Genomic DNA, 19468 nt, shown 5'->3' on the forward strand with positions numbered 1-19468 from the left:
GGGCAGGAGCTTTACTGTACAACATCCCATGGAGAACCCTCCCCCAGGACCGTTTTTGGGGTGTTTTTTTTTTTTGCACAAACTTAACTTTTGGAATGCGTTGCCTCAGTATGAACTGATGGCTTTGAAAGGGGTTTAAATAACTTTTTAGTGGATATTGGGCATGAAAGCTAAATGGACAGACTGTACGTGTTCAGAGAACCAGCATATCAGATGCTGTTAGAAACAGTCTGGAGGTGTGGATCTTTATATAGACTTTATAGTTGCTTGGCCTGGTTTTTATTTTATTTTTTTCCAGAGTTACTGCATTTCACAAACCTATAATCTGAAAAGTGCCACGGACTGGATTTGGGCGCGTTTTTGCCTAATGATTTGCCCGTGCAAATAAACTTATGTGAGCTAGAACAGACATTTGATTTTAAATCGGCTCCCTTTTTATCCGTTATAAACCGTTTTAACAAAGCTGTATAAGCAGGGGGGGCGGGGAGCGACTCCAAGCTGCTTTCTAAAGCTTTCTCAACTACACTGTGCATTCTTGATTTTTAGATGTTTGTTTTGTTGCTCCTCACTGTGCCTTACAAATACCCTGAAGCAAACCCATATCCAAAAATGCACTGTACAAAATAAAACCGGCATAAAACCAACACGACGACACTCCAATCCAGCAAGTCATCCTCAGCTATGACCCCGGCATTCATAAACATAGACAGGATTTATGCTGGGGGGGGGGCATAACCTCAGTTAGATAAGTATTTTTTATTGATTTTTATTGATTTAGGGGGGCACCTGCTCCTCCCTGCCCCCCCCCTTGGCTATGTCCATGTCACCGTTGAAAGCCAGCATAAAGAGGTAAAGTTGTAACGGTCCTTTTAAAAAATCCAAGAGCCATCCTAATTTCTGTGAGAAATCAGGTCCTCCCTTAAAGAGGGCACGTATTGCGGAGACCTGGAAACCGACACCCTGTGTTGTGGGTGGGTACGATTGGTCAGCCACAACACCCAATTGGTAGGTCCCTCGTAGCTGGGTGCAATCTGGCCAATGGGACGCAGTCCAAACGCTTCGAGGAACATATTTATACCCATGGATGTGACCCAGAGTTTCCTCTTTCGGAGCATGCATTTGGAAGACCCGCCCACCTCTCCCTGCTTTTAGGGCTTTGCGCTTGACCTTGCTATGCCGTCGTGTGTCGCCTGTCATTGGGACAGGGGCAGGAATTTCCCCACTTGACTGATTGGCTGTTGCCATTTGGGTTTCGCCTGCCGTGTAGCAAATCGTCACAACTTGTAAGGTTGTGGATAGGCTCTGGTTCAGGTGATAGGGATGGGGGAATGCTCTCGCTCTCGCCATCTGTTATGTACTGTGTTGAATAGGATCCAAAATGCAGCAGTCTGATTGGTCCTAGAACAATAGGATTCAGAATGCAGCAGTCTGATTGGTCCTAGAACAATGCAGCAGTGTGATTGGTCTGCAGGAGCCACCCAATCCAGCTCCAGGTGGAAGTGAATCCACAACCTGATTGGCCTACAGGAGAATCCCGGAATTAGCCAATCATGTGCAGCCCATTGTGTAAATAATGTATATAAAGCAGATATTGTGGGGGAACTGCCATTCCTCCTCACCACTATGAGCTGAATAAAGAGCATGAAATCCACTCTCGACTCAGAGTATATTTCACCATCCCTATGTGAAGGGTATTCCGTTAGAGGAATCCAGGGACTTGATGGTTTGGTCAACCCCTGAGAGGGGGTTGTGCCCATGCCTGAGTCCAGGGGGACATTTGGGTGGCGGAGTTAGCCCGTTCCCGGCTTTCCACTTATCCAGGTGTTCACCCTTGGCTGACCTGTTCCTGAACCCTGGGTCAGCGCTACCTGCATGGCAGGGAGCTAGTCGAACCAGAGCCTATGCAACCACTCACTTTCTGTAATCAATAAAGTTGTGGTCTAAATACTGCCAAAAACCAAAATTTGCGTCAAGTGTGAATTTATTTAGCGGCGTGGTTTCTGGGCCTGAACACACGAGAGTTCACTCAGAGTCTTGCTGAGAAGACTTCTTTCAAGCTCTCGCCAACCTGATTTTCTTCATCGGCTGGCACTACCTCAGACCCACTGATACAGATCTAAGGCAGAATGATTTTATTTTACTTTTTGGCCATTTTTAAACTCATGACCTGAAGGCCATGAGATTGGGGTTTTTCAATGCCATTTTTTGGCTCCTGACCTATGGGTCATATTTGCAGCCTTTGTTTTTTTCTTGAGCTTCTACCAGCAGGTCACATTTTTGGCCATTTTCCAGCTCCTAACCTATGTGCCATGTTTTCAGCCATTTTTGTTCTCCTGACCTTTGTGGGTCACTTCTTGGAAAATGAGCGAAAATGTGAGCCACAGGTCAGAACTCCAAAAAAGTAATAATGAGAGGAAACAGGACCTGAGGGTGAGGATGGCATGAAAATAAGAAATTTTGGAGGGGAGACCACATTTTGTCCTTGCTCAGGGTGCCATATTACCAAAGTCTGCCCTTGCCTTTGTACTTTTCTTTCTGCCAATTACAGTCACATGAGTGGACAACAAAGAGCCTACTGGACATGCCCTATGCATCATATCCTTGTCACCTGTGTCACCAACTTTTGTGAGTTGTAAGGGGAAGAACATGTCTACCTGTGTAAGTTCCAGGCATGAATTACAACCCCAACTTTCTAGGACTCTGAACAGGGCTGGATTTAGGTTTGAGGAGGCCCTAAGCTACTGAAGGTAATGGGGCCCTTTATATGTCCAGCTGTCCTTTGCCAACAACAAATTGTCGTCGTTTTTTGTGTTGAATATATGCTATATGGTCATTTATGGATCTAATCGGTATCTAAAGCCATTTGCACCTAACAAAATATGTATTTTATCAAAGTAATTAAATAGAAATGAGCAAACCAGTGATATTTTAGGGAGCAGGCTAGCAGGCGGGGCCCATTACTTATATCATAGGATCCTACACAACACTAAACACTGTTGCTGTATGTAGGTTTTATTTTATTTGTTTTTTATTTATACTTTGGAAATGTACATCCAGTTTTTCCCCACTTTAATTTTTTGGGGGGCCCGCAAGAGAGTGAGGCCCTAAGCTATAGCTTGTTTAGCTTGTACATAAATCCGGCACTGGCTCTGAACCGCACATAAAACCTATATGAGCTGAGGAAGATCATGGAACAAAGTTCATTTCTGAACACATGGTAGGTGATGGAGCTGATGATGGGGATGTGAGGGACACCTGAAGATGGCTACTGTGGTTCTTTCTCCCTGGGACATTGCTGCTTCACAAAGGCGGAGAGGCCACACCTGGTAAGATTTAACAAACATGTTGTCTTTGTTTCTTCCAATGGACCACATGATGCAAAGGGATCATTATTATCTCCCCTGTCATTATCAGTCTGCTTCTGGTTAGACCTCCAAAGATTTGCAGAGAGAAACGTCAAAAGCCTAAAGGCGTTTATGAAAACCCTCTATGCCACTCCAAATGCTAGAACAGAAGATGAGGCAGCGTTCATTAGCTCGGTGCTAATTTTTCTCTTGAGTGTTTAAGGCAGACCACTACTGATGCTGCTCCTAATGCATTTTGGTGGAATCAGGGGAGCTGCTGTCTAGGGAAAGGGTTTTTTCCTCCTGAGTATGGCAGTGTTGGTGATGTTAATATTCTTGCTGCTACGAATGGTGAGCCAGTCACATGTCAATCACTGCACCATCAGTGATCTTCTCTACATCCCACACAAGTACTACCAGCCAGGTGACCTTATCATTGGTGGACTTGCTTCTCATCTTCTGTCCTCTCTTGACCATGAAACCTTCAAAGAATGCCAGGCCATCTATCAGATTCTTAGTCTCTTGTAAGGAATTTATTTTTCTTTCTTTCTCTACCCCCCTCCTTTTTTAAAGAGTTTTTAATGCTTTATTGAGATTAAAAAGAAATAACAAGCATAAAAGTTAATGGCAAAAAATAAGTGAAACTATTTGTTACATCATTTCGTTATACATTATTCTTAGATTTCTAACGACTTTCCGTCTGTGTATTTACCACTTAATCTAGCACACTGTTAATCTTCATTTACTTTTTATTGATTTTAATCCGTATTACTGTTTTTCATGATTATTCATCCTATCACAGAACTTACACAGAACTGCCACTGATGTCATATTGTCAAAATATTCAATAAGGTGTTTTTTTATACATGTCCCATTTCCTAATAAATGCCTGGTCAGTATTTCCTCTCAATTTGTCTGTCATTTTTGCCAACTCAGCGTACTCAAATAACTTCGTTTGCCACTCCAGATTTGTTGAGATTTCCTCTTCTTTCCAATTTGTGGCAATTAGTATTCTTGTGGCAACTGTAGCATACAAGTTTTTTTTGTTTGTTTGTTGCATTTTTAGGTATATCTGGGCCAAGTATCCCCAGGAGAAAAGCCTCCAGGTTTTTTTTAAAGAAGGATACCTTAAACATTCTTTTAAGCTCATTGTAAATAACACTCCAAAATCCCTTAATTTTGTTACACATCCACCACATGTGCAACATTGAACCTTCCGCCCCCGCACACCTCCAACATATATTTGAAATATTCTTACACATTTTTGATAATTTCAGTGGTGTCAGGTACCAACGGAATTGGATCTTCATAAAGTTTTCTTTTAGAGTGTAACATGCGGTGAATTTCATATTAACCTTCCATAAATTTTCCCAGGCACTCATTGGAATGTTGTAGCCAAAGTCTTGGGCCCATTTGATCATTACAGATTTAACCTCCTCCTCCTTGACTTCCCAGTCAAGGAAGAGTCGGTACATTTTTTTCCATTCCCCCCCCCCCCCCCAATTGCCAGGTGATATTAATGCCTAACAACATCTGCTCAAAAGTAAGTCCCATTGATTTCAGTGATAAAGGGAGGGGTGCGAAATATTTCCTTCCAGAAAGATTCAGATCAGTCTTAAGAGTTTTCTCCTCCAAGTGCCATTCCCCTTTCATCATTTTTTAAATAAGAGAGAGTGTATATCTATATTAAATTTTCTGTTTTACAATTTAGAATATTCATTTAACCAACCTTAAAACATCAATGACTTCCCTTCTTCTCCTTCCATGGTTCATTTTGCATAACATAAATCCCTGCATATTTTAAATGAGCCAAGCCATTCAGTATTCCATTATTCCATCCATCAAAACTTATTTACACTGTTGAATTTATCTCAATGCTGCCAACTTTTTCAAGTGTACACAATTCCCCCCATATATTCAATAAACATTTTCCAATCTTCTTTAAATGTAAGTTCTTCTTTCTCTCTAATTCTGTATGTTAGATCCGCAAGCTGATATTCCATCGGTTTAAGTTGTCATTCTTTTTTCAGTTGGGACCTCGCTCATTTTCCATTTTTGGGCTAACAATTTTTTAGCTTAAATGAAAGTTTTAACATCTAAAAGGATCAAAGACTGTTGATGAATCTCCAATGTCCGATGAAGTCAGGTCTGTAGGAACGAAGCAGATTTTCTAGGATCCAGCTTGAAAACAGAGATCAGTCTGCCAAGTGAGATTGCTTCCAGCTGTACTGCTCATTGAGTATTCATCCAGATTGGTTTGCACAAATTTTGCAGGAAAGTTAGATGATGTTGACTAGGCATTTTTCACCATTTCAAAGATTTTTTTCCCTTGCGGTGTGATAGCAGTTCAATATATCTGAATACATGCTATAATAGCGAGTCTGGAAGCACCCAAAAATGTGAGGTTGTGTTCACAGTGATGTGCTGTCCTCTCCCATCTCAACCCTACTTTTTAAAGCAGTTCTTAAAAGAGAGGCAGTGTCACTGGACACAGCCTACCTAACCTGGAAATCTAAGACTCCCGGTGCAATTGTATACATGCCTACTCTGTAGTAAGTCCTATCGAGTTTAACAATAAATGAGCATAAGTCTGCAGCCTAAGGGGCAGAGCTGATATAATGGATTTAATTGCTTTATGCTGCTCTGATTTTGTGAAGTGCCCCGGAAGACTGTGCTCTGAAAGAGGGGCCAAAATTCTAACAATGAATGAATGAATAAAAGCCGCTGCACAGGTGATGCATTCTAGGAAAGGCTTGGTGCTTTGTTATTGCTGTTTTCATTGTTTTTGTTTTAATCTGTTTGTGAGATGCTTTTGTGTCTTTTATACTCTATGCCTTTCGATTTTAAATTTCCTTAAAAACAGAAATGAATGTTTCACAGCGTATCTCCCTGATGTATAACTTTCTTTCTCTTTCTTTTTTTCTGATAATAATTTTTATTAATTTTCCAATAACAACAATCCAATAATAGCCTCATTATAACAATGCCAAATTATAATACCATCCCAAATACCAAATTATATAATTTAGGTGACCCCCGTGTGCTAGAATTAATGGCTTGGTGATATACTTTGTTTCTGCGTTCCAAAATCTTATTGATTTCAATGACATTCCCATCATATTAGTAATTAGTAATACAACAGCTGCAATATTTATAACTTCTATTTGTGTTGACACGTTAAGTAATTTATAAGACTACAAGTGAATAGCTCATACTGTATCGTTGTTCTTCCTGTGTGTGACATTTATTCTGCCCATGATGTTTCTTCCTGTCCTTGTATGTCAATCTTTCCCCGGTTGTTGCTGCAATCCGTCATGCCTTGAGCGGAGCTGATAATCCCAGTGTTTTTCCAAAAATTTCTCCCTCACTCAGTCCCATCCTCTTTGTTTTTGCAACTTTAACAATACAGTGGTACCTCTGGTTATGAACTTAATTCGTTCCGGAGGTCCGTTCTTAACCTGAAACCGTTCTTAACCTGAGGTAACACTTTAGCTAATAGGGGTCTCGTGCTGCCGCCGCGCCGCCACCGTGCAATTTCTGTTCTCATCCTGAGGTAAAGTTCTTAACCCGAGGTACTACTTCTGGGTTAGCGGAGTCTGTAACCTGAAGTGTTTGTAACCCAAGGTACCACTGTAGCTGCAAAAATAACTCTATCACATTCAGGCTGCTGGTGGCGCTGTGGGTTAAACCACAAAGCCTAGGACTTGCCGATCAGAGGGTCGGCGGTGCGAATCCCCGTGATGGGGTGAGCTCCCGTTGCTCGGTCCCTGCTCCTGCCAACCTAGCAGTTCAAAAGCACGTCAAAGTGCAAGTAGATTAATAGGTACTGCTCCAGCGGGAAGGTAAACAGTGTTTCCATGCGCTGCTCTGGTTCGCCAGAAGCGGCTTAGTCATGCTGGCCACATGACTTGGAAGCTGTACGCCGGCTCCCTTGGCCAATAAAGCGAGATGAGCGCCACAACCCCAGAGTCAGCCATGACTGAACCTAATGGTCAGGGGTCCCTTTACCTTTACCTAGCAATATAAAAGTAGATGTATAACTTTAATTGCAGGCTCGTTCCAAAGAACTACCAGCATGTTCTGGCCTTGGTGTTTGCTGTCAATGAGATCAATGAGAACCCTCAGATATTGCCCAATGTCACATTAGGATTCCACATCCATGACAGCTACTTCAGTGAAAGGATGACCTACTGGGCCACTTTGGACATACTCTCCACACCCTATAGATTTGTACCCAACTACCAGTGTGGCATACAGAAAAATCTGATGGCAATCATTGGGGGACTTGACTTTGAAACTTCCCTCCACATGGCAGCCATCTTAACAGGCTACAAGATTCCCCAGGTAAGAAACAAACATGGTGGCTTCATAACTCATCCTTACTTATATGTTCTCTTGAGAAAGTTTCATATTTCAGAAGGATATAAGCCCAGCTGACAATTTCAAATTGCATTCAGTGATGAACTTGAGGAGGAGGAGAGGGTGCATTATAAATGCCTTATTGATTAGTAATCATGTAATATGAGTTATGCCATAATTGTGATGTTATTTTTTAGTTGCTTATTTGTTAATATTCTGATTGTTTTGATGATGATGATGATGATGATAATAATAATAATAATAATAATAATAATAATAATAATAATAATTTTATTATTTATACCCTGCCCATCTGGCTGGGTTTCCCCAGCCACTCTGAGCAGCTTACAGCATACAGGGCTGCCTTCAGATGTCTTCTAAAAGTTACATTTACCTCTAAAGTTTTATAGTTCTTTATCTCCTTGACATCTGAAGGGAGGGCATTCCACAAGGAGGGCGTCACTACCAAGAAGGCCTTCTGCCTTGTTCCCAGGAACTTCATTTCTCGCAGTGAGGGAAACACCAGAAGACCCTCGGAGGAGGACCTCAGTGTCTAGGCTGAATGATGGGGGTGGAGATGCTCCTTCAGGTATACAGGGCCGAGGCCATTTAGGGCTTTAAAGGTCAGCATCAACACCTTGAATTGTGCTCGGAAACATACTGGGAGCCGGTGAAGATCTTTCAGGACCAGTGTTATATGGTCTCGGTGGCCACTCCCAGTCATCAATCTTGCTGCCACATTCTGGATTAGTTGTAGTTTCCGAGTCACCTTCAAAGGTAGCCCCACGTAGAGCGCATTGCAGTAGTCCAAGCGGGAGATTACTGATGATTTCTTAATTATTTATGCTGTACTTGTGACGTTCTATTATGTTATTTTTATTTATTGTTTGTAAGCTGCTTTGGGATTCATTTGAATGGAAAACAGCATAGAAATACACTAAATACAAATCAATCTTCCACTCAACATCTGAGTGTGTATCAGAAGATATGACTGGAGTTTTATGCACGGCAAACTGTCTACGCATTGTGTATGTGTGCAAAATAGCTTGTATGCCAATCCTATATGGAGTGAAACAAAGTTCAGGGGTGCAAAGTGCTCATCCGTTCCTTTAATTACTTTGGACAGTGGACAGTGTCCACTGGACAGTGTGGGGCCTTGTAGGAGAGGTGGGTCCCAAACACAATTAGTTGGTCATTGCTTTCCAAACAGGACCAATCATTCAACTACTTTTATATTAAAAAACCTATTTATTTTCTTGTTTTGTCATTGCTATCTACATATAATCAATGTTTCTATTGCATTACTGTAATGAGAAATAAGTATCTGTTTCCTTCTAGCTCACTTATGGCTCCTTTGCCCCAGAGGATGCAGGTCAAAGCCAATCCACTCCCTTCTACTGGATGGTGCCCAATGAAGCCCATCAGTACACGGGGATTGTTGAGTTACTTCTGCACTTTGGATGGACGTGGGTTGGGTTGCTCTCTGCGGATAGTGAGAGTGGAGAGAAATTTATGGAAATCCTGCAAACTCTGCTTTTCCAGAGAGGCATTTGCTTGGCCTTTTCAGAGAGAACTCCAAAAGGCTCATATTTTGAAGAGTATTACGACATGATTTCCCAGTGGCTCCAAACCTATTACATGATTGCGGAAAGCAAAGCCAATGCTGTTGTTGTCTATGGAGAAGACAAGTCCTTGTTTTTTTTGCAAATATGGCTAGTGGCAGGGGAAGTGGAAAACGTGACATCTATGGAGAAGGTATGGATTATGACTGCTCAACTGGATTTCTCAGCAGTGGCCTTTCGAATGAGCCAGGATATGCAACCATTTCATGGCTCCATATGCTTCACAGTGCACTCAAAGGAGGTGCAAGGATTCAAGACCCTTCTTCGCTCCCTCAATCCTTTCATGGCAGGTGAAGATGGTTTTCTTCAGCAGTTCTGGCAAGATACGTTCCATTGTTTCTTTTCAAAATCCAGTACTGATTTCAGTGAACCCTGCACTGGACAGGAGAAGCTGGACAGCCTCCCCTCGTCTGGCTTTGAGATGAGCATGACTGGCCACAGCTACAGCATCTACAATGCCGTCTATGTTGTGGCACATGCTCTACATGCCATGTTCCAATACTGGTCGAAGGACAGAGGAATTGTGAGAAGATGGAGACCGCAGCTTCAGAAATTGCAGCCTTGGCAGGTAATGGCTCTCTTTTTAAAAAATTATTATTTCATTTTATATTTCATTTTGGGGGAGGGGGTTGTTTTGAAAACGTTGGTTCTGCTGTATATGCCAAATCATATAAAACGTGTCTAGTCCTTGTCAAAAATCTCAAATTATTTGTGATTATCTTTGTTATAGCTATATTCCAGAGTGAGTGGTACAAAGTGTCCAGCATAAGATTTTTGGGCTGTGTTCTATTGAGTTGCAATTACTATGAATGCTGCCAGTTTAATCTTGTCAATTCTTTTGGCAATATATTTAAAATGGTATAATCAGGAATACACAGTGACATTCATTTTGGACAACAAACCATCTTTTTATAGTAATATTTATCATTTCTGAGAAAATCGGATACAACCCACTCACCTGAGCTTCAGGTCTTCAAAACAGCTAGGTGTGATATTGTCAATGGCAATTTCTATCTCAACTAGAGTCTTAACAGAAACACCTGTTTTGCCTCTTCCTCCCTCAGTCTAACCCTCTCCCTATTTTCCTGTTCTTTCATTTATACCCTTTCTGCATTGAACTTCATGGATGTTTGCATGATGATTTTAAGCTTTGAAATACATATACAGTGTGGCTTAGTCCTATACAGAGGAATCTACAGAGGAAAGAGAGATCAAAATTTACAGTTATTATTGCTATAGTTATTATTTTGTGATTATATGAAATCTTGTCTACTGCCTTGGAAGAGGCAATGGCAACTTAAAAGGCGATGCTGAACATAAGATAAGTTTGAGTTTTAAACAATTGTCCTTTTCCTGCCATCTCAATGCAGCTCCACCCATTTCTTAGGAGTGTCTCATTTAACAACAGTGCGGGAGAAGAAGTGTCTTTTAGTGAGAACAGGGAATTAGAAGCTGGATTCGATATTACCAACTTGGTCACTTTCCCAAATAACTCCTTCATCAGAATGAAGGTTGGATGGATGAATTTGGATGCTCCCCCAGGAAAAGAGTTTTCCATCAATGAAGACAAAATGGTGTGGCACAGGAGTTTTCAGCAGGTGGGGCTTGATTTCAGCAAATTGCAACTCCAGTGTGTCCTAAATGTGATGCTTGCATCTTGGAAGCCTACCTGAGACATGGATCCTGTATTTTTTCTCGCTTGCTGTTTATGAAAACCTCTATGAATGTTGTGGGGCTCTGATGCCTTGAAGCAGGCCAGGACATAGTTCATTATTCTATGCTTGTTTGTTTATTGCATTTTTAGTCCACCTTTCCTTTGCTTACTTCCCATTTTATCCTAACAACCAACAACCCTGTAAGGTAGTGTAGACTGAGAGCAGCAGTGACTGGCCCAAGGTCACCCAATGAGTTTCATTTGAACCCTGGTCTTCCACTTCCCTGTCTAGCACATTCTTTAAAGATTTCTAGGCCAGCAGAGTGTGACCGAAGCCTAACCTCCAACCAACTTCTTTGGGAAGAAAGAAAAGGGAGCTGAGCCTGGAGACAGACGAGGCAGACTTCTGTAGAGAATGCCTGGTTTGGAGGCTAGTAATTCTCAAGATATAGTAGCAGAAGTCTGGCAGAGTCCAGCACTATCCTTGTTTTTGAGGCTGCTTAAGTTGTGGAATGTGCATGGCGCTGTTGTCTAAACCACAGAGCCTAGGGCTGGCCGATCAGAAGTTTGGCAGTTCGAATCCCAGTGACAGGGTGAGCTCCCATTGCTCTGTCCCTGCTCCTGCCAACCTAGCAGTTCAAAAGCATGTCAAAGTGCAAGTAGATAAATAGGTACTGCTCCAGCGGGAAGTTAAACAGCGTTTCCATGTGCTGCTTTGGTTTGCCAGAAGCGGCTTAGTCATGCTGGCCACATGACCCGGAAGCTGTATGCCGGCTCCCTCGGCCAATAAAGCAAGATGAGCGCCGCAACCCCAGAGTCCCAGAGTCATCCATGACTGGACATAACAGTCAGGGGTCCCTTTACCCTAACCTGTGTTGGCCCAGTGCATTTAGTCTGGGGTTCTCAGTCCCCAACATTTGTGTTTCTTCAGCTGGAAAAACTGAAAGAACCTGAAAGTGTATACAGTAGCTGCTTATTTAAATCACTTAGGATGTCAAAACATCCTTTCAACTCTACTTTAAAACTTTTTGAATTTTATAAGAAATGTATTTTTCCAAATAATAGTATTACTGTTCAGGTGAACTCCCTCCCTCCTTTTGATTTTTTCAAAAAACACACACATTGAAATGGCCATAACTTCATTTTCAAAGTCACAAAAACATCTTCTGTCGCATTAGATGCCATTAATGGCTGTTGACAGCTCATTGTTTTCAAAATTCTCTTAATATTCAGCAGGCCATTTCTCCCATCCACTTGATCCCTTGCAGCCCAGAAAATGGTGTTCAGATTCTCCAAAGGTCCATTATTCCCCCTGTGTTAAACATTTCCTTATGATTAATTAAAATTCACAGGTGCCACCCCTCTCTCAATGCAACAAAAATTGCCCTTCTGGCACTAGGAGAAAAAAGAAGGAAGGGGAGAAATTCTGCTGCTATGACTGTGCTCCGTGTTCAGAAGGCAAGATTTCATACCAGAAAGGTAGGAGACATTAGGTAGCTTTCAGATAACCCAGATTTCCTGTGAAGGGTCTGTGGCAGTGTGAAAGGTGTCACAGTTGCTGCTATTGATGTAGTTCTGATATCTATGGTCATTGAAGTTCACAGACTTGGAGCTCTTCATTGCAACCAGGTGATGGCCCAGCAACGAGGCCCAGCATTTTCAAAGAGGTGCTTTGCAAGCCGAAATGATCAGATGGTGGTTGGGGTTTGCAAAGCACAGTTACCTGCCCTTCACCTAACTGTCGGAGCACAAATGGCGAAGTTTAGCATAAAATAAAGACACAGAGAGCCAGCAATATTTTCATGATGGTAGGAGCAGCTCCCTTCGGACTTTCCTCTCCTCCGGTCACTTTTTATTACCCTTTGTTCCTCTCTCCAGCCGCATGGCTGTTTGCCAGTGTCTCACGTTACCTCATCCGGTCAAGGCTTTAACCCACCCACAAACCATATAAGGTTAATACATTCCAATACATTGTAAAGCTCAGAGTGCTGGTCAGCCGAGGTCAGGGGGCACCCTGCAATATTACAAGCCTTCGCCGTGGCTTTATGACTCCCACATGCCCTCTTTCTTTACTTTATTAATCAGAGTCATATAAGTCAGTACCAATACGGTTATATCGAGCGCGATAAGCGACTCTTGTGACACCGGAAGCGGGCCGCGGACTGGAGAACCATGCAGTACATATAGAAATTAAAGAAGGAATACATTGGATACAGCAACACAAAATAACACAAATAACTACTATAATGATCACTAAAATCAAGAAATGTCGAAGCCAACTTCCATCCGGAAGCCAAGAATATAACCATGCCCATGGATCAACGGAAGGCGGAGGAGCAAACGGATTGTGAGCTACCATGGTTTCCATATGATCAATCGTCGCAGATATGCTGACATTATTATCAGGAATAAACATACAACAATGAGAATGAACAAGTGCACAAACTCCTCCTTTTGAGGCTAAAATCACATCCAAGGTATAACGATTCTGTAAAACCACCGCTCTCATTGCAGACACCTCCTGGTTGATATTCTTCAAAGCCTTTATGGTAGCATTGAATAATCCTTCAGTCCAATTCGCTAGCCGATGGAGGTCCCTATAGTTCATTGCTGCGCCCACTGAGGGCAGCAAGGCCCGAGAGATCTGGGTACCGATATATTGGTTTAAGGGCGAATTAACCTCCCGACGATTTTGTAGTCTAAGAGAAGATGGTAACTTATCAACCTTATACAATAATGGAACCACGAGACCCAATGTACATGTGCCTGTGAGGTTTCGAGGAATGGCTTTGTATGCTTTTTCGCCACAAAGCAACCATAACTCTCTTTGGAGTAAATAGCTGATATTACTACTCTGTTGGGACCAATAAAAGGCTGCAGTAAATAAGGAACTGATATGAAATTGCTCATCTGTGGCATTTGCTAAGCCAGGGATAGAAGAATTCAGACTCCAATTTGCATGGTAGGATTCTTTCCTAGTTTTTAGCCATGCACTGGTATCGCTTCTATAGCACTGAGATTGGTCACTGTATATTCCTGTAAGAGAACAAGAGCTATTAAAAGTGAAATTCAATGTATATTGACAGTTTGGATATATGCCCCATGATTCTTTCCCCTCTTTAATTTGAAAACAAATGGGGGCAGGCTCATGGAGGGTCAATTGTACTGGAGGCCAAAAAGTTTGCTTAGGGGATATAACATTAGTAAATTGAAAAGATCCATTGACAGGCACACCATGAAGCATTATGCCGGAATGACTGGCATACACACCCAACATTTAGAAGCATGCAATAAACTGGCAAACATAATCATATTTTGTACAAAAATATCATCCCTCCATATCTTATGATAATTTTCTCCCCTAAAAGTCTTATTCAACAACGCTGTTCTTCTAGTTCGAAAGTGGCTGAGCCGTGGATACTGCCAGCCAGAGTAGGATTCTGGCGACAGCTGCTTGCCAGCCGATGAGGTGAAATATGGTGGTTTCAACTGGACTGGGTCGTCGGCTTCTCTTCCTTGTATAACGGTGCAGCAAAGGATGGCAAGGCAAATGGTTAGGAAGGCAAACACTGCCAGATGCAGCTCGTGTGCAGCACCTCTAGGTGGCGCATGCGGAAAGGTTTCAATGCTTCACCCACAAAATGTTGACAAAGTGTAGGGGAGTTCCGCATGCTTTGAGGCAGGACAACCCACTGATATCGCTGGGTGGGCTGCGAATTGTTATATACTGGCAATGTAAAAGCAAACTGTTCCCTGTCTGCTGGAGCCAGTGGGATGAAGATGGTTCAATGTGGCCGAAAGTCAATTATTCAGAAATAAGCTGGTCAGAGATAGCTGGTGCCGCTGCGGTGGATTTTTCTTTTGGTAGAGGCCACTGTTCTACCCCCACTGGGGTATCGGTGATCCTGGTTTGCCACCCTGGAAACAAGTTGTATCGGTGGCTACAGGCTGGTTTTCATTTAGCGCTGCTGCCAGCAGATAAGCCTTGTGGCTGGCTGTTCCAACAGACTGACAAATGCGAAGCATGGCCGCTGTGTCTGTGGCAGGATTGTGTATTATTGGTCGTAACGCAACCTTACAATCCTCATTGGCATTTTCAAAGGCCAATTGTTTGATAATTATTTGTTTGGCTTCAGGATTTTCAATTTGGCGACTCACTGCTGTAAGCAGCCTGTCCATAAAGGAAGAATATGATTCTCTTGCCTCTTGCCTGATTGAACCCCACCTTGACTGAATACTGGTGGGTTCTGGGATTTTTCTCATTGCTTGTTTAGCAGCAAGAGCAGTGTCCCTCAATAAGATTTGCAGCAGTGTGGCTCGCACTGAAGCTTGAGCGAAGGGACCACGCCCCAACATGGCATCTGTGACGTCTGTGAGGGTAACATTTGGATTATTTCCTCTGACTTGTTGTAACAAGGCTGGAGCATAAGCACGGCAGGCAGTTTCCCATTCGTGGGCAAACAAAACACCAGCTGATGGGGGCAACACTGTATGGGCCAAAAGCTTTATGTCCTCTGGAACCAAGAGCTGGGCTAATGTGGCTTCTAAAAGCGCCTGCGTATATGGGGCTTGGAGTCCATTGGCCTTTACTGACTGTTGCAGCTCTCTCAGAATCTTAAAGTCAAAAGGTTGGTGTTGGGCTTGGGTGCCTGCCGGGGCACCAGCAGGGGGCACAATAACAGGGAATGCCATAGTATCCTGAATTAAGGAAGAGGCAAGGACTGCACGTTGAAAAGGAGTAGCTGGTTCTGCCACTGAAAGAGCAGGATCATTGCCAGCCAGACCACGGTATTTTTGCAGGATTAGGTCCTCTGGTGAGGAACTGTAGTCCGGAGGTTTGGGGTCTGGAGCTACTGGCAAGGCGAGTATTGGAACAGTCTCTAACACAGCAGGCTGAATTAAAGAAGCTGAAGGTTGTGTTGGCAATGCAGCCATGGATATATTTTTTGGTGATAAAGAGTCCATGGCGTAACGAACCTTGCACCATGCATTTAGAATCCGAACACTTATGCTGGGGTGCCCATGAAAATGTTCCCCGATCTTGTCCCAAAGTTTTAATTCCCAAGTCCCATCTGCAGGAAACCAGGGGGAATGCTCTTTGATAGCCAGAATGAGCTGTATTAAATCACCATCCGGAACTTCTAATTCGTTGGAGGAGAGGAGAAATTTTAAGTCTTTTAAAAACTTCTGTTGGGGAGCAGACAAAGAGCTGCCCATTTTTCTAAAATCAATATATAAAATAAGGGATCGGAACTCACCGGGATCTTTTTAAGATGAATAGCGCTTGAAACCCTGGCCGGGCGTAGTGAGCCGATGATATCCTTTGCTAGGATCGATAAACCTCACACGGTTTCCTTTTAAAATCCTCTTAGTCTGCCTCAGACTGTTTTCTTCAAGTTGCCTCACACGGTTTTCTTTTAAAATCCTCTTCCTCTTAGTCCTCAGACGTATTCTTTTATTCAGCCTCACACGGGGCACCACTTGTCGGAGCACAAATGGCGAAGTTTAGCATAAAATTATGACACAGAGAGCCAGCAATATTTTCATGATGGTAGGAGCAGCTCCCTTCGGACTTTCCTCTCCTCCGGTCACTTTTTATTACCCTTTGTTCCTCTCTCCAGCCGCATGGCTGTTTGCCAGTGTCTCACGTTACCTCATCCGGTCAAGGCTTTAACCCACCCACAAACCATATAAGGTTAATACATTCCAATACATTGTAACGCTCAGAGTGCTGGTCAGCCGAGGTCAGGGGGCACCCTGCAATATTACAAGCCTTCGCCGTGGCTTTATGACTCCCACACCTAACATCAGAGATGACATCAGATACAGGGCCGGTAGGTGTAACTTGCTAAAATGGCCCCATGGGCCAGAGGTTTTCTATCACTGGATTACCTGGGTGGTGATGGAGATGAGTTGCAGCAGTGCACCTGCAAAGCACAGGCCTCCTGCTGTCCAGACACACCACCTTACTGTCCAGGCAAGCAACTGAGATCATTGTCTGGGGGAGGGGGGTTCAAAGCCCTTTCTCCCCATGCTAGTCACTCCTGTGTCTGAAAAGGATTGTCTCTTCCACATCCAACTGGTAAGTCCCATACTGCCAGGATGCATACCTACTCACAAGTTGCACCCTTAAAGGGAATCCTTTCTTCTTTTCAGACATGAATGACTGTGTCGGATGCTCAGAAGATCACTATCCAAACTGGAACCAAACACAATGCATTCCAAAGTCCATCAGCTTCTTGACTTTGGAAGAACCGCTTGGGATGAGCTTAGCTTTTGGCTCTGTATTCTCCTCTTTGCTGACCATATTGTCCCTCGCCATCTTTATGAAGCATCAGGACACACCGATTGTCAGGGCCAATAATCGGGACCTCACCTACGTTCTCCTCCTGTCTCTCCTTCTCTGTTTTCTCTGTCCCCTCATCTTCCTCAGCCGACCAGACAGAGTGACCTGCCTTGTCCGACAAATGGCTTTTGGTGTGGTTTTCACAGTGACTGTTTCTTGTGTGTTGGCCAAAACCATCACCGTTGTTCTGGCATTCATGGCCACCAAACCAGGATCCAGAATGAGGAAATGGGTGGGGAAAAGACTGGCAAGCGCCATTGTGTTGACTTGTACTATTATCCAAGCTGGTATTTGCACTGTGTGGCTGGGAACCTCTCCCCCATTTCCCCATTTTGACAAGCATTCTGTGACGGGAGAAATTATTCTGGAATGTAATGAAGGGTCAGCTGCCATGTTTTACTGTGTCCTGGGCTACATGGGCCTCCTGGCCACTGTCAGTTTTGTTGTAGCATTTTTAGCCAGGAAACTGCCTGACAGCTTTAATGAGGCCAAATTCATCACCTTCAGCATGTTGTTATTTTGTAGTGTTTGGATCTCCTTTGTTCCGGTCTACCTGAGCTCCAAGGGAAAACACATGGTGGCTGTGGAGATCTTCTCCATCTTGGTCTCCAGTGCTGGTTTACTGGGTTCCATCTTTTTCCCCAAATGCTACATTATCATATTGAGGCCTGATCTGAATGACAAACAGCAGTTAATAAAGAAGAAATAGCAAAGTACCCTGTTGTCACTCTTTTCTGTTACCCCAGAACATGGGTAATGAATTTGCTGCCGACTCCTTGATATAATTTCATTTTATTTGTTTATTGAACTCGCTATGTGCATAAAAAATTATCAGATGGTTCTCCCCCACCCCGAGATGTGGTCCCCACCTTTCGGAGCCAAAGGGCACAATTGGAAAACTGAGGAACTCTTGTGGACACAAAAAAACACCAATTTCACAGAAGAAAAAGTGGAGATGCTCAGAAACTCCACCTCCATCCTTTCTTGTAACTCGAATCCATTGGTTTGGGTCCTACTCTCTGTAGCAGGAGAAAAGCTTGCTGCATCTTCCATGTGACAGCCCTTGAGGTATTTGAAGATGGGTATCATATCTCCTCTCAGTCTCCTTTTTCCAGGCTAAACATACCCAGCTCCCTCAACCATTGCTCATAAGGCTTGGTTTCCCACCCATCATCTTCCTGGCTGCCCTCCTGTACACATGTTCAGCACACATTTTACCTCATGAAAATATAATGGGGGACTTTGCCAAAAGCCTGCCTGAACTCAAAATAGACTATGACCACAGCATTCTCCTGATCCACCACATTTGTAATGCCATAAAAAAGAAAAGAAATGAGATTGGTCTCGTATGAGAAGAACAGGTGCAGGACAGGACCCTTTGGCATATCTGTGGCATCAGGAGATAATATCCCTATGCTATGAGGAGAAAATGAAAAGGAGGGAAATACCCCTCTTCCCAGAGAGAGTGAGAGATGCCACATATACCTATTCTGAACTCAGAATTGTACATGCAGCTCTCTGTGTGAATGAAGAAGTACTTGCAGAAGAGCCAGGACAGAAATTCCCTACCTCAAGTTTTGTTTTAAATTTTGCCTCCCTTACAGGCCTGTGGTCTGAAGTCTAGTGCTGCTTCCTTGGAATCAGAGAGTCAGGGCCGAGCTCACAATCCCCTTTGTGTCTCAAACTCTGCTCTTGAATGCACTTTCCTCTTCACAAAGCAGCATGTGAGAAAAGAGGGTTTAGCTGAAATCACAAGGGCAGTCTTTGCCCTGGGCACAGTTTTTTCCGGGGCATGTTTTGATCCTCACACCACCCAGGCCAGCCCTCTTCTGCTTTGCAAGTCCGATCCCACATCCCAGCCCCTCAAAGCAGTGTGGGGCTGGCAGGGTGTCAGGAGGATGGAATGGGCATGTGCCCTTCCTGCTGCGCCCTCCTCATGTCACTCACCCAGCCTGACACGGATGCTTTAGTTGCGACCTCTGCATTGCAGGGAGTCGAGCTTGATGACCTTTGGGGGCTCCTTTCAATTCTATAATTTTTTGTTTATTTAGGTGAATATATATAGGGGCCCTAAAAAGGCCTGCAGACAGGGCCCAACGGACCGTATGTCCATCATCACAGCCATGCCTTGAAGTCACTCAGA

General features: G+C 43.4%; 1 protein-coding gene across 3 annotated transcripts; it reads left to right on the forward strand.

Annotated features, from left to right (window-relative positions):
• Window positions 1-140: 140 nt before the first annotated feature.
• LOC308460369 (vomeronasal type-2 receptor 26-like) lies at window positions 141-18034 on the forward strand (the record flags this gene model as incomplete). 3 transcript variants are annotated; one of them, XM_080976666.1, is made up of 5 exons in its annotated part: window positions 141-849; window positions 9042-9893; window positions 10696-10923; window positions 12332-12458; window positions 17136-18034. In XM_080976666.1, the coding sequence occupies exons 2-5, from the start codon at window positions 9105-9107 to the stop codon at window positions 18032-18034; spliced, it is 2043 nt and encodes a 680-aa protein (XP_080832792.1). In that variant the 5' UTR covers window positions 141-849; window positions 9042-9104. The 3 variants fall into 3 exon arrangements, with proteins under 3 accessions (XP_080832792.1, XP_080832791.1, XP_080832790.1); XM_080976664.1 differs by lacking the exon at window positions 141-849 and adding an exon at window positions 5872-7688; XM_080976665.1 differs by lacking the exons at window positions 141-849; window positions 10696-10923 and adding an exon at window positions 5870-7688.
• Window positions 18035-19468: the final 1434 nt, after the last annotated feature.

This window comes from Podarcis pityusensis, assembly GCF_964106645.2.
Source record: "Podarcis pityusensis genome assembly, chromosome: 13".
NCBI classification, from domain to species: Eukaryota; Metazoa; Chordata; class Lepidosauria; order Squamata; family Lacertidae; genus Podarcis; species Podarcis pityusensis.